The sequence below is a fragment of the Rhododendron vialii genome, chromosome 6a (assembly GCF_030253575.1).
Source record: "Rhododendron vialii isolate Sample 1 chromosome 6a, ASM3025357v1".
NCBI lineage: Eukaryota > Viridiplantae > Streptophyta > Magnoliopsida > Ericales > Ericaceae > Rhododendron > Rhododendron vialii.
The window spans coordinates 3055945-3076788 of NC_080562.1; the positions used below are offsets into that span (position 1 = coordinate 3055945).

The 20844-nt window shown below is 38.5% G+C and overlaps 1 protein-coding gene across 1 annotated transcript; it reads right to left on the reverse strand.

Annotated features, from left to right (window-relative positions):
* Positions 1 to 129: 129 nt before the first annotated feature.
* LOC131330924 (protease Do-like 9) lies at positions 130 to 18947 on the reverse strand. Its single transcript, XM_058364689.1, has 9 exons — positions 18618 to 18947; positions 18124 to 18358; positions 13167 to 13366; positions 11941 to 12106; positions 6378 to 6505; positions 6107 to 6226; positions 4576 to 4632; positions 4366 to 4473; positions 130 to 480 (listed from the first exon to the last, which is right to left on the reverse strand). Exons 1-9 carry the CDS (start codon positions 18924 to 18926, stop codon positions 130 to 132), a joined length of 1674 nt encoding a protein of 557 aa, XP_058220672.1. The 5' UTR covers positions 18927 to 18947.
* Between the last annotated feature and the right edge of the window lie 1897 nt (positions 18948 to 20844).

Below are 20844 nucleotides of genomic sequence, written 5' to 3' on the forward strand. Positions count from 1 at the left end.
TGGCTTGGGAAAGTGACATTAAGATACTTTTCCATGAGGAATTGCAGCGGAATCACCTCCACCAAAGTATGGTGGGGGATTCCAGAATCCATAATCTTCTTCATCAATCTTGTCTTGGTTTTGAGTGTCCTATGCAAGTAAAGTGCGGAGATTGTTGTCATCTTCCTCCATTGTCGTTAGAATCTGGGTATGATCGATCAGCCTTCGACGTGGAGGTGAAGGGATTGTGATGGTAACGGTGACCAGAATGCTTGTGATGATGATTCTGCAGCTTTCATTGAAATTGATGCGACTTTCATCACCATTATAATGCATACCGTGTGTATAACCTGCCTTCCAGTTTTTGGTTGGCATGTTTAAAATGATCCTTGCGTCCTTAAAGCCGCTCAAAACCGCTCTTTGCTTTATTTGGGATTTTCCTTTGGGATGACTCTGCAACTTATGACTAGGCAAATTGTGCTCATTGACGAAAAGATTGTGCTAAGAGATGTAGCAAGAAATATAGATCAAATTGCTTCCTTTGTTTCATGCCTTGTGGATGAGCCATCATGATTCTTGCATGTATTTCAACAAGACAGCTCAACGATGTTTTTGCCAAGCGGATAATTTGTTTTTAACTTTCTTTCACTTCTCTTGTAGTACAATAATGAACAAAGCTACTCGGTTCGAATCAATTGCACTTATTCGAGATAAACTTTTTTATCAGGGTGGCATTCTGAATTAGACTATCACTGTCAGGTTTCACTTCTCACCCCACCGTAGGTTAAATTAGTTGAGATTATATGATTATTTTACACGTACTAAAAAAATACTGGTGAACAACATAAACATACTAGAAAAATACTGGTGAACAATATAATCATGGCGATGGGTGACCTCTTGCAAACGTTATTTCAATTTTGCTATTGGCAAGGATCATTGCCGAGATGATAACATTTTTTTTTTTTTTTTGATCCGAGACGACAACAATGATCCATGTGGTGTGGAAAGTTGACAGGCAAAAATAAAGGGCCCACTTTCATTGGTAAAAATTCAAAATTTGGGGATTTGAAAATTTCATCATATGTATTTCTTCGTTGATCTCAACAAAATTTGAAAATTCCAAAATCAGCCCATCTCGTCCCTCTTCTCTCATCCCCACCCAAACCATCTCTCCAAATCCAACCCGCCACCACCGACACACCCTGTCTCGCCCCCACAACCGCCACCGAAGCACGACCACCACCAACGGTCATTCTCACCTGGTTTTATCGATGAATAGGAGCGTCTTCAGCCTCTCGCCTCGCTGGTATGGGTTTGTAATTTCGAAGCCCTAATTTTATTGCTTTTCTTTTCTTTGTCTTCACCGAGTTGTACCACCACCACCATCGAACTCCACCAGTCATCGATCGAGAAAACTGAGCAATGAGTATTGCAATAAAGGGCAACGAGTTTATTTGAGAAAATAATTTACGAAAGATTTAAGGGTAAGTCATTTTCATCCAATTAATGAAAAATATTTTTCTTATTTTTTACACAACCAAACACTGAAAAATAAGTAAACCATGTTACCAAAAAATATTTTACGCCCAAACAAACGAAGCCTAGACCAATGAAGGAATTCGATTCTGATTTGTTGTCTTCTGCAGAGAAGATAAACGTGTTTCACTCTTTGTTAAAGATCCGGTAATAGAAGAAGTGCAAGCACCACAAATAGAAGTCTGGAATAAGATCTGTTCAACTTTGATCATAGACAAAGGCAAAAACCAGTAATAGTGAAAGAGAAAAACTTATTTACCGCGGGTTCCGTAATTTACGGCGGCTTCCGTAAATAAGTTTTTACGGAGGCCAATCGCGAGCGTCCAAAAGTATTTTAGATGATCCGGATTAAAAATCAATTTTTGCTGGTAAAAGAAATTTGTTTACCTGTTAAAAACATATATCAACTATTGATGGCCGAAACGAACTGCTGCAATTGCACGATTCTGTAAATAACTTATTCATGGCTCCTCCATGAATAAGTTATTCTCACAGTGAAAACACGGTAATGAGTACGCAAGTGAGCAACAGGGAATTCTTTTAACCATCTCCTTTGTCCCTTTGAATCAACTCAATTCTGAAGCGAAGGATGAACAACCTAAAACCACATTAAGCAATGCACTAGCTATTATAAAAAACCTCTTCATTTCCGCCAACAATTTGAGAAGAGAAGGATAAATAAAACAAAATTATTATAATAGAAATTCTGGCTCACACATCCATTCACAATTTCCAGTTTCTTCGCCTCGAGTCAACTTCCTTTACTCCTTTAAATCATAAGACATAGCACCAGCTATGCAATATGAATTAAGAATATCTCGAGTTCTTGCTCTGGCAATACTTGTGCGCAATACCAAAATCTGTACAAACATCACAAAGAAAACTTTGATCGGGAAAGGAAAAGTCCTTAACTTAGCAAGTTAAGAGAGCCCTTAATAGAAGTTTGGTCTCTCTCTCTCTCTCTCTCTCTCTCTCTCTCTCTATATATATATATATATATATATATATATATATATATAGTCATTTTCAAATAAGGAGGACCTCTCCATTCCTTCCATTTTCCGTTCGAATTTTGATGATCCGAGCCGCTCAATGTGTTTAGAATGTGATTTTAAGAGTACTCGGGAGGAATCAACAAAAAAAATGACCGAGAATGGCTTCATCCGAGCAATTTTTATTTGAACCGTTTGATAAAAAACAAACAAAAACTGCTCGGATGAAGCCTTTCCGGTCTTTTTTTTTTTTGCTGATTTCTCGCGGGTACCCTTAAAATCACGTTCTGAACACATTGAGCGGCTTGGATCATCGAAATTCTATCGGGAAAGGAAGGTCCTTATTTTATTAAGTTAATGTGGTTCTTAGGAGAAGTGGACTCTATATATATATATATATATATATATATATATATGGGGCCGGTTCTTCCCACACAAGTTTTAACACAGATTTTAACACAGGATCTCAACCATTCATTTCAATGGCTGGGATTAACATACACTCCCTCCTCTCTCTACATCTTCTCACCTAATCCCTCCTCTCTTTCCCCAGCACGCCCCACCTTTCTCAGACCAACTGCAGCGCACTCCTTCATCTCCGGCACCTCTATCTCCCGTGACCCCATAACCAGCACGACAAAATTTGGATTGATTTAGTCGGTGTGGAACCTATTAATCATCACTAACAGCCACGGCAAAAGTTTTAAAAAAAAAAAAAAAACCAAAATAAATATTGGTTTTGTTTCTGTTTTCTGGGTTTTTATTTCTGAAAATTAGTCGGAAGATTTCGAACTAAATCAAATCTATTGGCTTCCCCGATCGCTGCTGATGGTGGAGCTTATTTTCCCTTTTTTTTTCATTTTATTTCTTTGGAAGGGAGGGAGAGAGAGAGCCAGCCAGAGTTGGGTCTGATAAAGGTGGGGCGTGTGGTGGGAAAAGAGAAGGAGGGATTAGGTGAGGAGATGGAGAGGGAGGAGGGAGTGTATTTAATCTCAGCCATTGAAATGAATGGTTGAGATCCTGTGTTAAAATCTGTGTTAAAACTTATGTGGGTAGAACTAGCCCCTATATATATATAAGGACCTTAAGTGAGGTTCTTAAGTGCAGACCTCTCTTTCCCAATCAAATTTTGATAATCCGAACTATTCAATTTATTTAGAATGTGATTTTAAGGGTCTTCACGAGAAATCAGCAAAACATTTAACCGAAAAGTGCTTGGTTTGAACAGTTTTCATTTGAACAGTTAAATGAAAACTGCTCGAATGAAGTACTTTCCGGTCATATTTTTTGCTGATTTCTCGTGAGGACTCTTAAAATTATGTTCTGATCACATTGAACGGTTCAGATCATCAAAATTTGATCGGGATCTATGAGGGCCACACTTAAGCTAAGTAAAGGATCTCTCATAGGAAGTGGACTGATATATGTACAATCCCTTTCTATAAGAGCGTCTGCACTCAGCAAAGTGCTGACTTCTCCTTTTCCGATTGAATTTCGATGATTTGAGCCGTTCAATGTGATCCAAGCATGATTTTAAGGCTTACCGCGAGAAATCAGCAAAAAAAAAAAAACCAGGAAGGCTTCATTCGAGCAGTTTTCATTGAACGGTTCAAAAAAACTGCTCGGATGGAGCCCTTTCCGGTCATTTTTTGACAATTTCTCGCGAGTAACCTTAAAATCACATTCTGAACACATTGAACTGCTCGGATTATCAAAATTCGATCGGAAAATGGGACGTCTGCATTTTAACATAGTGCGAATGCCGTTAGGTGAAGATTAGAGGGAGAGGGAGAGAGAGAGAGAGTATTTATAGGACTTGCACTGAAAACCAAGTAATAAATGGAGAGGGTCCTACCTTGTGGTTTTCAAGAGTGAACTTCAAGAATTCTTCACCGCAACTTTCCACCATACTAACCAAGCTCTTTAGCCCCTTAACAGGCCTATCATTAAAAGCGACGATAACCTACATCACAGTAGGAAAAAAGTTTTTTGTAAACAAACTCTCATTATGAGGTCTACTCATTCAATAGCTTAAACTTATATCGAGTGTAAACTATTTCCAAACCTGATTTTGCACCTCCTCCTCCGCCTCGTATCCAGTAGTAATGTCACCTTTAAGCACCTAAACACCATGTTCAAGGCCAAACAGCAAATACAATAACATATTATCCAATCAGAGAGAGAGAGAGACCAACAGATTCACTCATAATCTTAGAGCATCTTTACCAAATACCTCAAAAGTTAGCATCAAGACTATACTTTGTTATCACACTTTTAATAAAGGGTAAGTTTCTGCAAAGAACTCCAACAAATCCTTCAAAATATAATACTTTGGTACATTTGATCAATTTCTAGTTTTCCAAATCTAAACGTAAAATGATATTTATTTTATTATACTACAAAATAATATTTGGTATCTTTATTGCTTAATTATTTGAATTATATTTTTTTAAATAATTAATTTTTCATATATATAATTGTATGATATGAACAAGTCAAACATCACATTTCTAAGTCATTATCGCCAATGCAAGGTTTATACACATAATTACAAAGCCTCCTACCATATTCTGTTTGGCTAAAAAGCACACACGTCTACCAGCCCCACGACACGACATTCTCCCGACGCGTATTGGACATGCCTAAATACTTGTCCAATTTTCTAATTATATTCCTTTTACTCAAACATAGTGGGGTTACTCTAGGACACGTTGGTGACACTCTGGGAACATGGTAAGAACGCATTAAAAAGTTAAAATTTTTTAAAACACGGCCCATAGTGAATTTCCAAAGATGTATAATTGATGTATACTTATAGGCGGATTGATAATTTCTAAATTCATAAGATTGTTGTTAGTTTGATAGAAATAATGTTGTTGCCTTTTATATGAATCCATAACATACCTCTATACTACAAATAAATTTTACATTCAATATGCCCCCGACATGTCCGTGTCCTAATTTTCGAACAAATGATGTGCTTGCGTGTCCGTGTAGTGTCGTATCTGTATCATGTATCCTTGTCCATGCATATTAGCTCTTTGGTGTTGTTTTCACTTTTCATTTTGTTTCTTGTTGTATTCTTTTGTTTTCATCTTTAATTTTTTCGGGAACGAAAGCAATGAAAGTTTCATTTCTTCGGAAACATCATACTCGAATTTTTCTGAATCTTCAAAAAATTTCCAAAAACTTTCAGGTATTTTTAGAAACCTCTAGAATTGTGAGATTTGGTGAAAAGTCCACTATAGAGATTTCATAAGCTCACAAGTCCATCTATTAGTTTTGTAAGCCCACAAGTCTACTAACCTAAACCCTAGGGTATCTTATGAAAGTGCTTAAAATCCTAAACTCTATGAAACTACCACTAAAACCCTATAATAGATGGACTAGTGGGCTTATGAAATTCACATAATGGACCTAAGACCAATTTTTTATTTGATATTTGTTGTTTGAGGGATCTACCGGACTCGGAGATACTCTTAGAAGACTACGATATTCATGTTAGCATATCAAAAAGTGCATTCACTTCAAAACACGAAAAATAATTAAGGACTAGCATATATTGCCGTTACTATCAATGTGATGCCAAGACTAACACGAGAAAGATCATGAAATGAAAGGAAGGTCACCTTACAAAGCACAACACGCTCTTCATAAAAAGCCTCGGACAAAACCTCGTCTTCATCTGGAATCTTCCAGTTGTGGTACCTTTCGTCCTAGGATTAGGAATTGAATAATAAGACAAAAGCAACCGTTTTAACATATTGGATAAAGGCCTCAGCTATCTATGTGAATTACTTACAACAACTCGCAAATAAGAAACCGAAAGTATGGTGAAAACAAATCCTGCAATTATGTAATACGGACGAGGCATTCTGGATAATTGGGGTTGACTTCTGTTATAAGAACACCTTGTTGATCAGGTTCCATCTTCATGAACACTCGCAAACTAAAACTTTCCATCTTCTGCCACTTGATGGCGAGTATTGGGAGTGCTGTTATGCCAACGTATATTATATGTTCAGAATATTTAACTACATGATTTACAGGAGGCAGAAAGTGGAAATCATAATAAATATTCTTCTACTTTATTTTTTTCAAACAGAGAAAATCATTAGAGCGCAAAAGCACAAATACTAATATAGAGTACTAGGGTTATGTGGTTCACCATGACAACATGTACGTGTGCAACAGTTGTGTAACTACAACAAAGAAGAATGCGAGATGGACTTGGTTGCCCTACAACCACAATATACATCTTGGATTACCTCTTTTGAAAAATAGCAAAAGTAGCCTTATGCATGGTGTCTCACGAGCGGGGAGTGTTAATGCTTGCTCCACATTAGTTAATTATAACCTCCAAAACTAACATCTGAGCCAGGGTGGCCTCCCCACTCATTGTCAATTATTTTTGAGTTGGACACTTTTAAGTATGGTATCAATAGGCTTTAGGAGGCTTTTCGACAAGATCTCTTGACAAATTGTCCCGTTGTTTGTGCCGTAAGTGGACCTTATTTCGTTGTATCCCAATTTTATGGATCCTTTACCTCTCCACATGCAGGGGATGTTTGAGCTTGCCTCCCATTGGTTAAATATGACCTCTAAAAACTAGACTATGAGTCTGGGCCTCCACTCATTGCCAATTGATTTTGAGTTGAATATTTGAACATTAGCACTAATCAAGCCAAACACGCCAAACACAGTATTGCTCAAGCCTGGCTCAACTCCTTATTACACATGTTCAAGCTCGAATTTCTGAAGATTAATTGTTCAAGTTCGGCTCACATTTGAAGTTTTGTGATAGTGATAGGCTTGGCTTGGCTTTTGAAATACTCCCTCCGTCCCATAATGTTTGGGTTTTTTTGGGATTCCAACCATTTAAGAAACAGCATGATTGCAAATTAAAAGTACTTCAATTTCCTAAAATACCCTTGATTTGTCATCTTATACAAAGCCAAAAGAATGTTTTCAAAACTTTGGCGGTAAAAGATTCCTCCAAGTTTTTGACTCATAATTCAAAAGCAAAACTTTCTCAATGTTCTAGAACTTTTCAGTTGTACAACTTTACAATTTGATTGTGACTTGAGGGAAGGGCAAAATAGGAAATGAATCCAATGATAGTCATTGAAAAGTCTAAATGGACAAATATTTTGGGACAACAAAAAAAGGCATCATGGCAATGTTTTGAAAACCGGACACGCTCACCGGAAAAGAGACTAGATGGATGGATCACCGGTTCAACCGTGGTCCAGTGATTTAAAAAGCGCGTGAGGCGCGCGCTATAGCGCGAGGCGCAGCGCAGGTTCTGTGCTTCAAAAAAATGCGCTATGGCGGAAAACCCCAAGGCCCACGTTATGGCACAGAGGCGCGCGCCTTTTGTTTGTGATCCAAAAATTGATCCAACGGTGCAGAAAACACACTGCGATGGCAGCGATGCACTGAATTATTGTTGCTTTTAAGTCTGATTTGAACCCTAATCGATCATATGATTCATACCCAGCCAGCAAAGCAGTTTCAGTCGTCCTTTTTGATCGACGATCGATCGAGATAGCTTCAGTCGACAACTCGACAACAGCTTCAGGCAGCGATGGTAGTCACGGTAACCTCCTCCTCCACCTCCTCCTCTTCTTCTCCGATCGATCTGGTTCTTCTTCTTCTTTCTTTCTTTCTTTTTTTTGTTTTCTCCAGCCTAGCTCTTCTTTCTTTCTTTTTTCGTTCTTTCTTTTTTTGTTTTCTCCGGGCTCCAGCTCTTCTTTCTTTCTTTCTTTTTTCGTTTTCTCAGTCCAGCAGCCCAACTCCTTTCCCTTCTTTTTTTTTTTTTACTTGCACTCCAGGACATGTTTTTCTTTCTTTTTTTTCTCTCCACTCCAGGTCTATTTTTTTGTTTTTTTTACCTGGCCAGTGGGCCGTTGATTTTTTGTTTTTTTTCCAGCTATATGTGTTTATGGTATTATTTGTACTTGTTAATTGTAGATGACATCTGAAAATACTAGTAAAAAGGACAATGGTTGGAAGTATTGCGAAAAGGTTGATCCACACAATTCTACCAAGTTGAAATGTATTTTTTGTAACGAAGTGAAAAATGGGGGTGTGTCAAGAATCAAACAATACCTTGCCGGAGGAGCTAAAAGGAATACGGCGGCATGTCGCCGATGCCCACCTGAGGTTAGAGAGGAGATGAGGGAGTTCATACATAAAAGGGATGAAGCAAAGAGTCAAGTTAAGTCTACACCAGATTTTGATGATGCAATGGTTGGTGATGATTATGACCTTGACGATGATGTAGATGTATTGGAGAAGCAAACGTGGTTCAAGTTGTTAGATAGTGCCGCGACAAATGTGGCGGCAGGTGAGAATTTCAATTTGCTATTTGGTTGTGTTACTTGAAGTTATAAACAATTGAAAATCACTTATTATTCTAGTTCTAACTTTTAACACCACTTATTTATAACAATTACCAGGAAGGCTGTTGGAGGCAAAACAACCTCACTTGTTTTGGTCTCCGTGTACTGCCCATTGCTTGGACTTGACGTTAGAAGACATTTTCAAGTTACCAAATTTGAAGACAACTTGGGAAAGGGCAATAATGATGCATGGTTATATTTATAATCAACCCTCTTTGTTGAATACGATGAGGCAATTTACCCAGAGGAATGAGCTCATTAAGCCGGCAAAAACTCGGTTTGCAACCGCTTTTTTGACTTTACAAAGAGTTTATGAACAAAAGAGAAACTTAAGGAAGATGTTTACTTCAAAAAAGTGGACCAATAGCAAATGGGCAAAAGAGCAACAAGGACAACATATAGAAAAAGTCATGTTGATGCCCTCATTTTGGAGGAATGTGCTCATTGCCCTCAAGTTCGCATCACCACTGGTTAAGGTACTTAGATTGGTTGATGGAGAAGTCAAGCCTCCAATGGGATACATTTATGAGGCTATGGATCGGAGCTAAAGAAACTACTGTAAATTCCTTCAATCAAAATAAGGAGATGTATGATGAGGTCTTTAAGATAATTGACAAGAGGTGGGATGTCCAATTGCATCCGCCTTTGCATGCAGCTGGTTTTTACTTAAATCCTGATTTTTTTTACAAAGATCCAGAGGCTTGCAAAGTTCCAAAAGTCATTGGAGGCCTATACAAATGTGTCACAAAGTTGATTCCCAATAATGATACACAAGACCTTATTTGTGCCGACTTGATGAAGTATCAGAGAGCTGAAGGACTCTTCGGTAACCCAATGGCAATAAGGCAAAGAAATACAAGGGCACCAGGTATCACCATGTTAACCTTAATCAAGTAACCAATTTAAGTCCCAAGGGCTAAGAGTGAATGTTTTCCAATATCAATATTCTATGGTGTGCAGCTGACTGGTGGACCTCATTTGGTCATGACACTCCCGACTTGCAAAAATTTGCCGTCAAAGTTCTTAGCCTTACTTGTAGTTCCTCAGGATGCGAGTGTAATTGGAGTGTCTTTGAGCATGTAAGTATATGATAATCAAATTCATTCATTGACTTCCTTTAGTTATGTATGATCATGAATTTAAGTCCCTTTTATAATTAATTGTTAATGCAGATTCACAAAAAAAAAAAAAGGAATAGACTAGCTCAAAAGCGTCTCAATGATTTGGTATTTGTTAAGTACAATAGAGCATTGAAAAGTCGATACCCGATCCCATATCCTTGAAAGATATTGATGACAGCAATGAATGATTGGTTGGGAAGATGGAGGAAAAGTTTGTGTTTGAGGGTGATGATTTGAATTGGGATGATGTTGCTTTAGCTTCTGGAGCCGAAGAACCAAGAAAAACATCTAGAGCATCAAATTCAAAGTCAATAGACTCAACACCTATCGCCAAAATGGCAAAACCAACTCCAAAGGCTAAGGTTTCAAGAGAAAAAACATCTATTATAGATGAGGAGAATAACGAGGAAGAATGGGAGACGGATGATGAGGAGGAAGAAGACGTGGAAGGATATAAATCAGAATCATCAGATTATGATGATGAAGAAGATGAAGTTCTTGGTTTTGAGAATGATGATTAATGCCTATGCATGCCTCTAGATTTATTGCCTTTAATCCTTTTGTTATGTCTCTAAGGCTAAACATTATTATGTTAGCTTTTCATGGATATGAATCATATGATATGTTATGTTTAGTATTTGGTACTTTCGTTCAACTATTGACATGTTATGTTTTATGACATTTGAAAGTTTTACAAGTGTTTATTTGTGTTGAAAACTTGTTCTAATAAAATTTGTCTCGTTGCAAAGAAATTTTTTTTTTTTTTTTTTTTGCGCTTCACTTCAATAAAGCGCACGCTGCACCTTGCACTAAAGCCCTAGGCGACCGTTGCGCCTCAGCGCCTTTCACCATTTAAAATACTGCCGCGATCGAACCAGAATCGAACCGTGATGTCATCATTATATAAAAATATATATTAATTTTATAAATTAATTATAACCAGATATACATAGAAAATAAAATTTGAAATAGAAATTTATCCCATCATTTTGTGAAGTTAAAGCGAAGGAATTGAAGTAAATTGTTCTGGAAAGATGTATCGTGTAGTTTTAGTTAGTCCCACATCGGTGAGAAAACCAACTTAAGGCTTCCCTGGTATCTCTAAATATACTAAGCAAAGCCTTGCAACTTTTGTGGGACACGATGCATACTTTGCTGTACATTACAGCTGTCTAACTCGTGGCCGATCTGGAGTTTCAAAATTTTCACAGGCCAGTTTGGGTCAACCAACCCTTGACCGGTTCTCCGGTTTATCCGGTATATTTTAGCGGTTTTTCTAAAATAGACTGGTTTTTAAAACTAACGGTTTTTGAGTTTGTCCGGACCAGACAATGGTCCGGTTGATGGTCTAAAAGGTCGAACCGGCCTGTCCGGTTTGGATTTTAAAACATTGCATCATAGGACAAGAAAATGGGGCATCATGGGACAAGAAAATGGGACGGAGGAAGTATGCAAGTCAATTTCAAGCTTTCAAGCCATAGCTTAAGCACAAAAGTATTGGAAACGTACCAGCGATTGATGAAAAGATGTAAATGGCAGGGAAGATCTCACATATTTCGAATATTTATTGATCTACCCCTATCCTTATAATATTTACGAAATAACTCCTTGTTCACAAGCATATTGAGCCAAACACCTATATGCACAGGCTTGGCTTGAATTTATAAATGAACAATGAAAAGTTAATGAGCTTTGCTTATGCTTTGTTTGAACGACTTTGAACGAGCCAAAAGTCGAGCCAAGCTCAATCTGAGCTCAAGATGTTGGTTCGTTTAGCAACCCCAGTACTATCATGCTTCACACCCCATAATTTACACTTTTATGGTTTAAAAGCATAAATAAAAGCAATGATTGCATGAACCGAAAACATTTTAAAAAATACTAGACAAAAAAACCCAGGCATACCGGTGTGTGCTCCATTCTTGTCACAGTCTTGAATGAAGTGCTTAATAACCTCTGTAGGTACAACAGTGGTTACGTTGTCTATCCATTGAAGTATCAATCCCACGCATTCGCCTCTTGTATTGAAAACAGGTCCACCAACTTTCCCTTCGTCCCCAGCAACCTTGACCTGTTAAGACAAACGACGACTTTGGTGAAAAAAAAATGACTGACTTGTAATTGCGATTCCGAACGTTAAGCCAAGCAAACACTCCAATCACTTTGGGGTCCAAATTTTGACCACAACAATTGAGGACCCATTTATTGAGCTCCAATTGGATTTTAACTTTGCCAAAATCTTTTCATGTTTACAACCAATACAACAACAATACCAACACCTATGTACCCAATCAATGGGTCTATGGCGGGGGAGAACTGAAGACGAACCTAACGTTTGACAATATGTACACAAAGTGGCTACTTTGAGAAAGTTTTACCACTAATATAGTGGCCACTTAAATCAAGGAACTCAAGGGACGCTATATCGTGGAACCATAATGGCATCCTAACCAATACTGCAAAGTTATCAATTCCATTTCATAATCTAGAACCAATCAACAGTAGTGGAGTCCTTTAAATAGGCTCCACCAAAGTAGAACAATAACATAAACATAAGACTACCTAACAATCTTACCAGATAAATTAACCCTAAAATATCTTCTAAATGCTATCCTCAATATAAAATCAAATAAAATATCCTCCAAGATCAAGTATGAATAGAGCACAGTGACTAGAACTTTGAATCCTTGATAGGAGGTTGAGAGTTTGATTGCCCTACCCTCCACTGTATGAAAAGAAAAAACTACAACAGTACAAAGAAGCTTCAATAAAAGGGATGAAAAACAATTGAAGTGATCACTTATTTAAAAGTGACAGTAATTGCTGGTTGGCTACCAAATTTAGGGATTATTCATAGAATATTGTTGACTATATGAGGAACAGTTGCCTTTGCCCCGTAGAAGAATATTTTTCCCTCTGAACCTTTGAAGATACACTATGTAATCGACACATATGAACCATTGGAGATGCTCTTATACAATTGACACGGATGAGAAAGGAGATTTTTCTTATGTATAATGGTCCTAACAATAAAAGGACTCAGCCGTTGATAAAAAACAATAAAAGGATGACATAATTATCAACACTAGGAAGGAAAAAATGATGGAGAATTTCTAGTAACGAGTAACTACCTTAAAAGCCAAAAGACTGGCTTCCCAAGACTCATAACGTGTCATGCCCAATTGTGACACACGACCCTCCGTCACAGATACAAAATCTCTCATGTGTGGATAACCAATAACAGTTATATTTTCTTTGGGTGCTGGCAGGTCTCCAAAATCCACTGGCTTAACTCCTTCCCAGAACTTGTCATCATTGACTGTCAGCATTGCTGCATGCAACATCATCCCAAAAAATATCATCAAGAAAATATAAGAGGTCAAAAAGTCAACCTAATAGCATAATAATACAAAAAATATATCAAAAGCCTATGAACAAAAAAAATTCTGCAATGAGTCTATCTTAATAAATTTCAATCCAGAACTCCCGCATCTTAAACTTCCTCTAAGCATCCTATCTCTTTAAAATTGTTTTCCTATCAACAAATTTGCATTTTTTTTTACCAAGTCTATCCAAATCACAATGCAACATAGCTAGCGAACAATCACCACCACCGGAAGAACTTCACTTTTCTAAAAACACTAAAATTCTAGTTTTTCTGTTGCTTTTCCTTTTCCTTTTTTTTTGGTTGTCAATCAATAGAAGACCACAAAAGTGTATCATCGTAGTTGCATCAATCTAGACAATCGGCTACTTCTAGATTGATTCTACCAAGCAAAAAGTATTCTACCTTTGGCAGAACTTTTTGCAGTGATTCGAGCACCTTGCTATTGGCATTACTATCTTCTTTTTGAGGAGCTTGTATTGTTTTCCGACCATGAAGCACTCAAATACATCAACTCTCAAAAGAAGCTGAATTCTCAACATGGTAAGTGGGCTTCATATCTGCAAGAATATTCTTTTGTTAACATAAGGGTGGTTCTGAGAATAAGGTTGGTGATGTGCTTAGTCGAGTGGTGTATCTTCTTTCTTCTATGGCTATTCAAGTCGTGGGTTTCAATTTGCTCAAAAAAGACAATCCTTCTTGCAAGGATTTCAGCATTATATACGCTCAGTTGTTGGTTGGACATCATGGAGGGTACGATGGTTTTACAGCTCCCTCTTCAAGGGAACCTGACTTTGTTTACCTCCTAGTTCTCTCCATGAACAAGTGATTTGGGATGGAGAGGCAGGAAGTCATTTTGGAAGAGATAAGAGTCATAAGACAATTGCAATGGCCGAAGATCGCTTTTACTGGCCGAAGCTGAATCGAGATGTAGCCAAGGTTGTTTCCTAATATCGGATTTGCCAACTTCCGAAAGGAAGAAGGAAGAATACAGGTGTATACATCCTACTGCCCGTGCGCATGAGCCGTGGCAGGATTTGAGTATGGATTTCATCCTTGGACACAAATCTTTATTTGTGGTTATGGACCACTTTTCAAAGATGGCACTCTTGATTCCTTGTTCAAAGACATCAGATGCTGTCCACATTGCTAATCTCTTCTTTCAAGAATCTTTCAAGAAGTTGTTATACTTCATGGAATATGGATTGCTAAGACCATGCTCTCTGACAGTGATAAGAAGTTTGTGAGTTACTTTTGGCGCATGCTATGGAAATTGCTGAAAACAAAGCTGAAGTTCTCTGCGGCTTTTCACCCGCAAACTGATGTTCAAACAGAGGTGGTTAATCGCAGCTTAGGTGATCTACCACGTTGCCTTGTTGGTGATCATGTTAGTAGTTGCGATCAGGACATCAGGTACTTTCTATGGCCGAAATTGCATACAACAGCTCTGTGAACAGATCAACAAGTCAGAACCCCATCGAAATTGGTACAGGTTTGCTTCCTAGGAAGCCAATTGATTTGGTTCCTTTACCTATTCAAGCTTGCCCAAGTGCTCAAGCTGAAGCTTTTAGTCAGCATATTCGTGATATCCAGGATGATAAAGCTACAAACGGCATGCTGATTTGAGACGGAGGTTTGCTGGATTTGAAGGCAACATGGTTATGGTTCGAGTCAGGCCAAAACAGTACCCTCGAGGGGTTTATGGGAAATTTCATTTGAAGAGTATTGGACACCTGGACCATTTAAAGTTCTCAAGAAAATCAGCTCTAATGCGCATGTGCTTGAATTACCTAATTATAATGGTTACTAATGTGGTTAAATACTGAGGATCTCACTCGATATTCTGGGCATGTTGAGGTTAGTAACCAGGCTGACTATGTGGCATCTCTCCCACCAGCCAAATGTTTGAAAGATGAAATCAAAGATGTGATCAAACATCAAACTGTTTCAACTCGAAATGGAGGTTATCAAAAGTAACACATTAAGTGGAGGTTATCAAAAGTATCACATCAAACTGTTTCAACTTGGCGAAGCAGTTTCTTGTCGGGTGGTGGTGATCAAGTTGATGATGAGGCTCGAGATCTGCTAGGTTGCTCATCTGCTTCCGATCTGGTTCTCTTTCATGCACCTTCCAACGTGCTGGATTCTGCCGCAGTTGTCGGTTCATCTGCTTTCAATCTGTCTGGTACAGAGATGTGGTCTGGTGGTGGCTGCAGTTGGAGGACCTGTTGGTGGATATGGCGCAGTGGTGGTTGTGGTTGTCGAGCTGAGGCTGCCGATCTTGGGTGTGGGGCGGCGGTTTTAGTTGCTGTTAGGTCTTAGGGTTTTTTTGGTTTGGGCTTGACCCAATAGGTGTTATGGGCTTGGCCCAATGGGTACTCCCTGGGTTGGCTTCTTGCCAATCTCAGATGGGGTCTCGGATTGACACATGATTGTTCTTAGCTTAGTTTAGGGATATAGGGATATGATGCCGTCAAATCCTTGTTCCCTTTAATCTTTGTAACAATTTCAAAGACTAATAAAAAAAAATTTTGCCGTCCAAAAAAAAGTGGAAGGGGCGTTCACTTTCATATTGTACTAGGACTTATCAAAAAAAATATTGTATTAGGATTACCGATGAGGAGTTTCACCGCCTCAACCCTGACCTTCAGGAAAGATTCCATGCTTTTCTCTCAAGACAAGGAGAGTAGATAGAAAATGGCAGCAACTAGTAAAAGTTTGAAAAAAGGGGTGGGCTGGCCGGTTCTAAAGCCCAAGCCCTAACTTGGCATATGCTGGATGATGTAGGGATATTAACTAGACATTGGCCAGAACATTTAAGACCGTGTGACTTTTAGTTTAGAGAGGTCTGACCACATATTGAATGTATGCAACCATCACATAGCGCATTCATCCTACCCAGCCATCTCGGGAATAGGAAGTCTTTGACTCTTTGGTATTAAACACATCAGAAATCCTATGTGTACCGACCAAAGTGTAGGGAAACCGTACCGACCGCCGCGCGCGGCCGTCTCCGGCCACCGGACGGCCGATCCGAGCCGTCCAAAAATTTTTAAAAAAAAAACCGAGGGGCCCAACGCGGGAATCAACGGCATCCGAGGTGTGTAAGGTGCTTGATCCGAGCACCCTTTTTTCGTGTATATATGTATATTCGCGGAATATACATATATACACGAAAAAAGGGTGCTCGGATCAAGCACCTTACACACCTCGGATGCCGTTGATTCCCGCGTTGGGCCCCTCGGTTTTTTTTTTTTAAATTTTTGGACGGCTCGGATCGGCCGTCCGGTGGCCGGAGACGGCCGTCCGGTGGCCGTCGGTACGGTTTCCCTACACTTTGGTCGGTGCAGCTAGCACTACTCTAAACACATTATGAGCCAATACTTTGAAGGTATAAATGAAATCATAAAAATTCCTGCAACTTTAAGCTTTCAAGATTGAGTGATGCAATCCTCTTTCTTTGATGTGATGCTAAAGAGGCCCTAGGTGTGATGCCTAAGGTTTTCTAGGTTTGAGGCCCAAGATTCTTTTTTATATGTAGTGTTCACAGCCCCTAAACATCCCCTTTTTTGTGTTTGGGCATCCTTAACCGTATTCCAACTCTGCCCTACATGACTACATCCCCTCCACAGCTAAAACTTGTTGCTAAGTAGCTTTTTGCCCCTCAAACTAAATACTAAATTCTCTTCAATGATGAAACCACCAAATCAAACGCATAAGAAGAACAATGATTTGTAGATGGGAAGAACAACCTTTTGTTAGTGAGGTTTGTGATAATATTGTCTCGAATCCAACAAGAAGCCACTCCATAATAATATTGTCTCGAATCCAACAAGAAGCCACTCCATATGTCTTCAACATAGTCCACAATTCTATTTTTATGTCACACAAAACACTTTGACGTAGAAAAATCGATGTGAAAATCCTGAAAGATTTCTTGTTCTTCTTTTTTGCCTTTATCATTCAAAGCAAATTAATAGCTCCCCACATTAACACTAGAGGACATTTTTGGCAATCTCTACCTTTTAAAGTATAATGATGGTGTCTAAAGTAGCTGGATCTCCCGAATCCACTTTTAGGGCTCTACTTCCCAAGCTTATAAATTTTGTTTCTACTAGCTTGAGTCTTTCCACTTAGAATTCCTTGTTGCATTTGTTACACTGAGGAGGATAACCTGGCTTGGCTAAACGCCTAAAGGAAGCTTGTTTCCTAAAATTTAATTAGGCATGAAATTTGCCATGGACAAAAGATTTTTCTTCGACAAGGTGGGAATATGTCGATGATATATAATTTGTAAGCCAACATAATTGTAGAAATTCATGTTTTCATGTTTCACATTAATGTTATTTGAAACTAGAATCACTGAATTTGAGGTTGCCAATTACTCAGTAAAAACTAAGTCCGGGTAAAATTTGAATAGAAGTATATTGGGTCAAAATTTCAATTAGTCAATAAAAACACTATTATAGGATTCCCTCCGGTTATACCCAATGTGTTTACGCGTGTGCAATCCTATGTGTGGTCATCGTTATTGTTGTAACCCTACCTTATAGTTACATTTTGTGAACTCGTTTTCCTTTAATTTATAAGATAAAACGTATTAGATGTGAAAACGAGAACTAATATTTGCCTAGATCTCTTACAATGTCACAAAATTAAATCAAGAATTGTACTACGAAGAGAGAAAGCAAAGCAAACCATACCAAGATCACTCTCATATGCTAAAGCAAGCACCGAAGCCGTAAACCACGTATCACTATTTTTTTTCTTGAGCTTCACTTCCATGTGCAGATTAATAGCTCTAGCACTAGTTAGCACTCTTCTCCCGCTTATAATGAATCCACTCCTGAAGCTCTCTTCTTCTTCCATTAACCATGGGTAAGTGTAACTTTGAAATGCTCTGACGCAAAACACCTTGACAACTGTATCTACCAGTGACTGATAACAAAACATAACATTAACCTTTCTATACTTTTGTGGTTGGTACAATCATTCTACAACCACAACCACCTACACAAATCCACTCACATTCACATTACACACATTACATCAGTGTGTGTGGGCCCCTCCAAAAGATGTGAGTATGTATGAGGGTTTGTGGTTGAATAATAATTGGTGGTTGGTACGCCAGAAGAGAAACCAAACACAAATGTGTATTAAAAATTGAAAACACGCATAATATATCAGACTTACTCACACGAACGTTAATGTTCTTCGTATAGGAGGACTTGTTCTGTTTTTCCTTGTCCTCATCCTCATCCTCATCGCCATAGTTGGAATCTACCTTATTATTCTGTCCTAGTGAAGAAACCGAATATCGGACAGAGCACGACTTAGGGAGAGTCATCGAAGGATATGGAGACAATGAGCAGGAGATGACACGACTGGGAAAGTTTGCGGGGGAGGGGAAGGAATTCTTGGTATCGATAGTCCTTTCATCAATGATCGACAACTTAGACTTGCAGAGAAGAGGAGTAAGACTCGCGATCAGGGAATTAGAAGACATAATTCCGACGCAGGGATGGGAAATGGATGTTTTCTCTTTATATATAGGCGACGCCTCTTCTATATTACCCTTTGGGTCGGGAATTTAGGGTGAGTTTTACTACGGGCCAAAGGGGCAAAACGGGCCTAAAATACAAAGAGAAGGAACATACAACCCGCGCTCGGCCCAAACCATGACCTTTCAAAATCAAAACTAGATTTTGAGATCACTTTTAACGCAGCGGAATTCGCAAGAGATTAGTTATTTACTACTCCATTCAAACAAACTAAACACTTGAATCCAAGAGAAAGAGAAAACTCAAAGGATATTACTTTAGTAATTGAATAATGCATAATGTAGGTTACAATTCCTTTTTTAAGAAAAAAAGGCTGTAGATATTTCAATTTGGACCTATTAATTATGTTTAATTCGTGGCCTTGAGCCTTCCCAATGATGAAACGGAATCAAAACAGGACTTGGCTAAAGCTTGAACGATACTTCTTTGACTTTTACAACCCAAAATCACCATTTTTCAACGACACCCTAAGGGTAAAATGGACACACGTTTTAATGTGTAAAACATTTTTGAATGAAACTAATTGGGTTAAACAGAGGACTCAATCAGCTTTCCAACGCTTCAAAAAACACCCAAAATCGAAAGCGCTCGAGAGTGCCACTCTTGAGCACTCGAGAGCTCTGACAAGCAAATACATGTTGACCTTGACCATTGACCATGATTTTTTTAGAGTTTTCAGATTTTCAAACCTGCAGTTCAAACCTGCAAGCACCAAAGACCTGCCTGAGGCAGCAGAAAGAACAATCATCACAGTTTTTCCCCCAAAACATTTTTTATTTTATTTTAACCTTATTTTTCAAATTTCAAACTTATTTTCTTCTCTCCTGTATGTACCCCCATTGTGCTAGCATTGAGGGGACATGAAATTTCCCCTGAAAAACTACCCCCTTTTGCTGCCAAAAATCAGTCTCCAAACCCTCTCAAACTCTTTTCAAAACAATTATCATTTTCTAAGGGAAATTACTAGTTCTTAAGGAAAATCAAGCGAAAATCCTAAAGAGGAATGGAATCCTAGATTTCATCTTCTTTTACTGGCTTCAATCCATTTTTAAGCAAACAAATCAATCCAAGAAGCCAAGTTCAAGTCAAGCAAAGGTATAAAATCTCATTTTATATTTAAAGTCTATTGTTTTCAAACTCCTGAGGGAAGTCAGTGGCTCATGTCGATTCCTCATACTAGTTGTGAGTCCATTTGACCTTGGTTTAACAATAAGAGTAAGAGGAGCTCTGGCAAACAAAGTTTTCTCAGTGTACTGGATACACTCTAGAGCGCTCGGGAGTGTTGCTACTCACCAAAATCTTGTGTTTGTCATCAAATGCTGCATTTTCTGTCCTTAGTAGACATTGGGTGTGCATTGGTCCTTCCAGAGTCCAGTTAGATTTATTTACAATTGCAAGGAAGCAATATTTGAATGGTTAAGACCAGTTCTTATCTATTTAAGCCTCTGGCTTAGCACATCTATACTTTGATTTCTTTGTGTTTTTGCTGGCAGTACTAGCATGTTAATATGTCTAACCAAATTTGCAGGATGGCTTGACAGCACTCCTAAGCGCTCAGGACCACTCCTGAGCGCTCGGGAGTGATTCCAGTGACAATTTGTTTTGTTATCTTGCATCGGCATTTTATCGCATCTTGTACACTTCGCACCTGCATGCACTGCTATCTTTGGTACTTTGTAAATACCTGCTAATTGTTTTCATGAAATAAAATATTTTTGATAAATCCCACAAATATTAAGTAGAGACCGATCTCGTATCGGGCGAGAGGGATGCAGTAAAACCCTTCCCCTCATGTAACCTGGCTTCTGAATCCAAAACAATCTATGGTTTTCAACTTCAAACAATCATTTTCAATTAAAACGG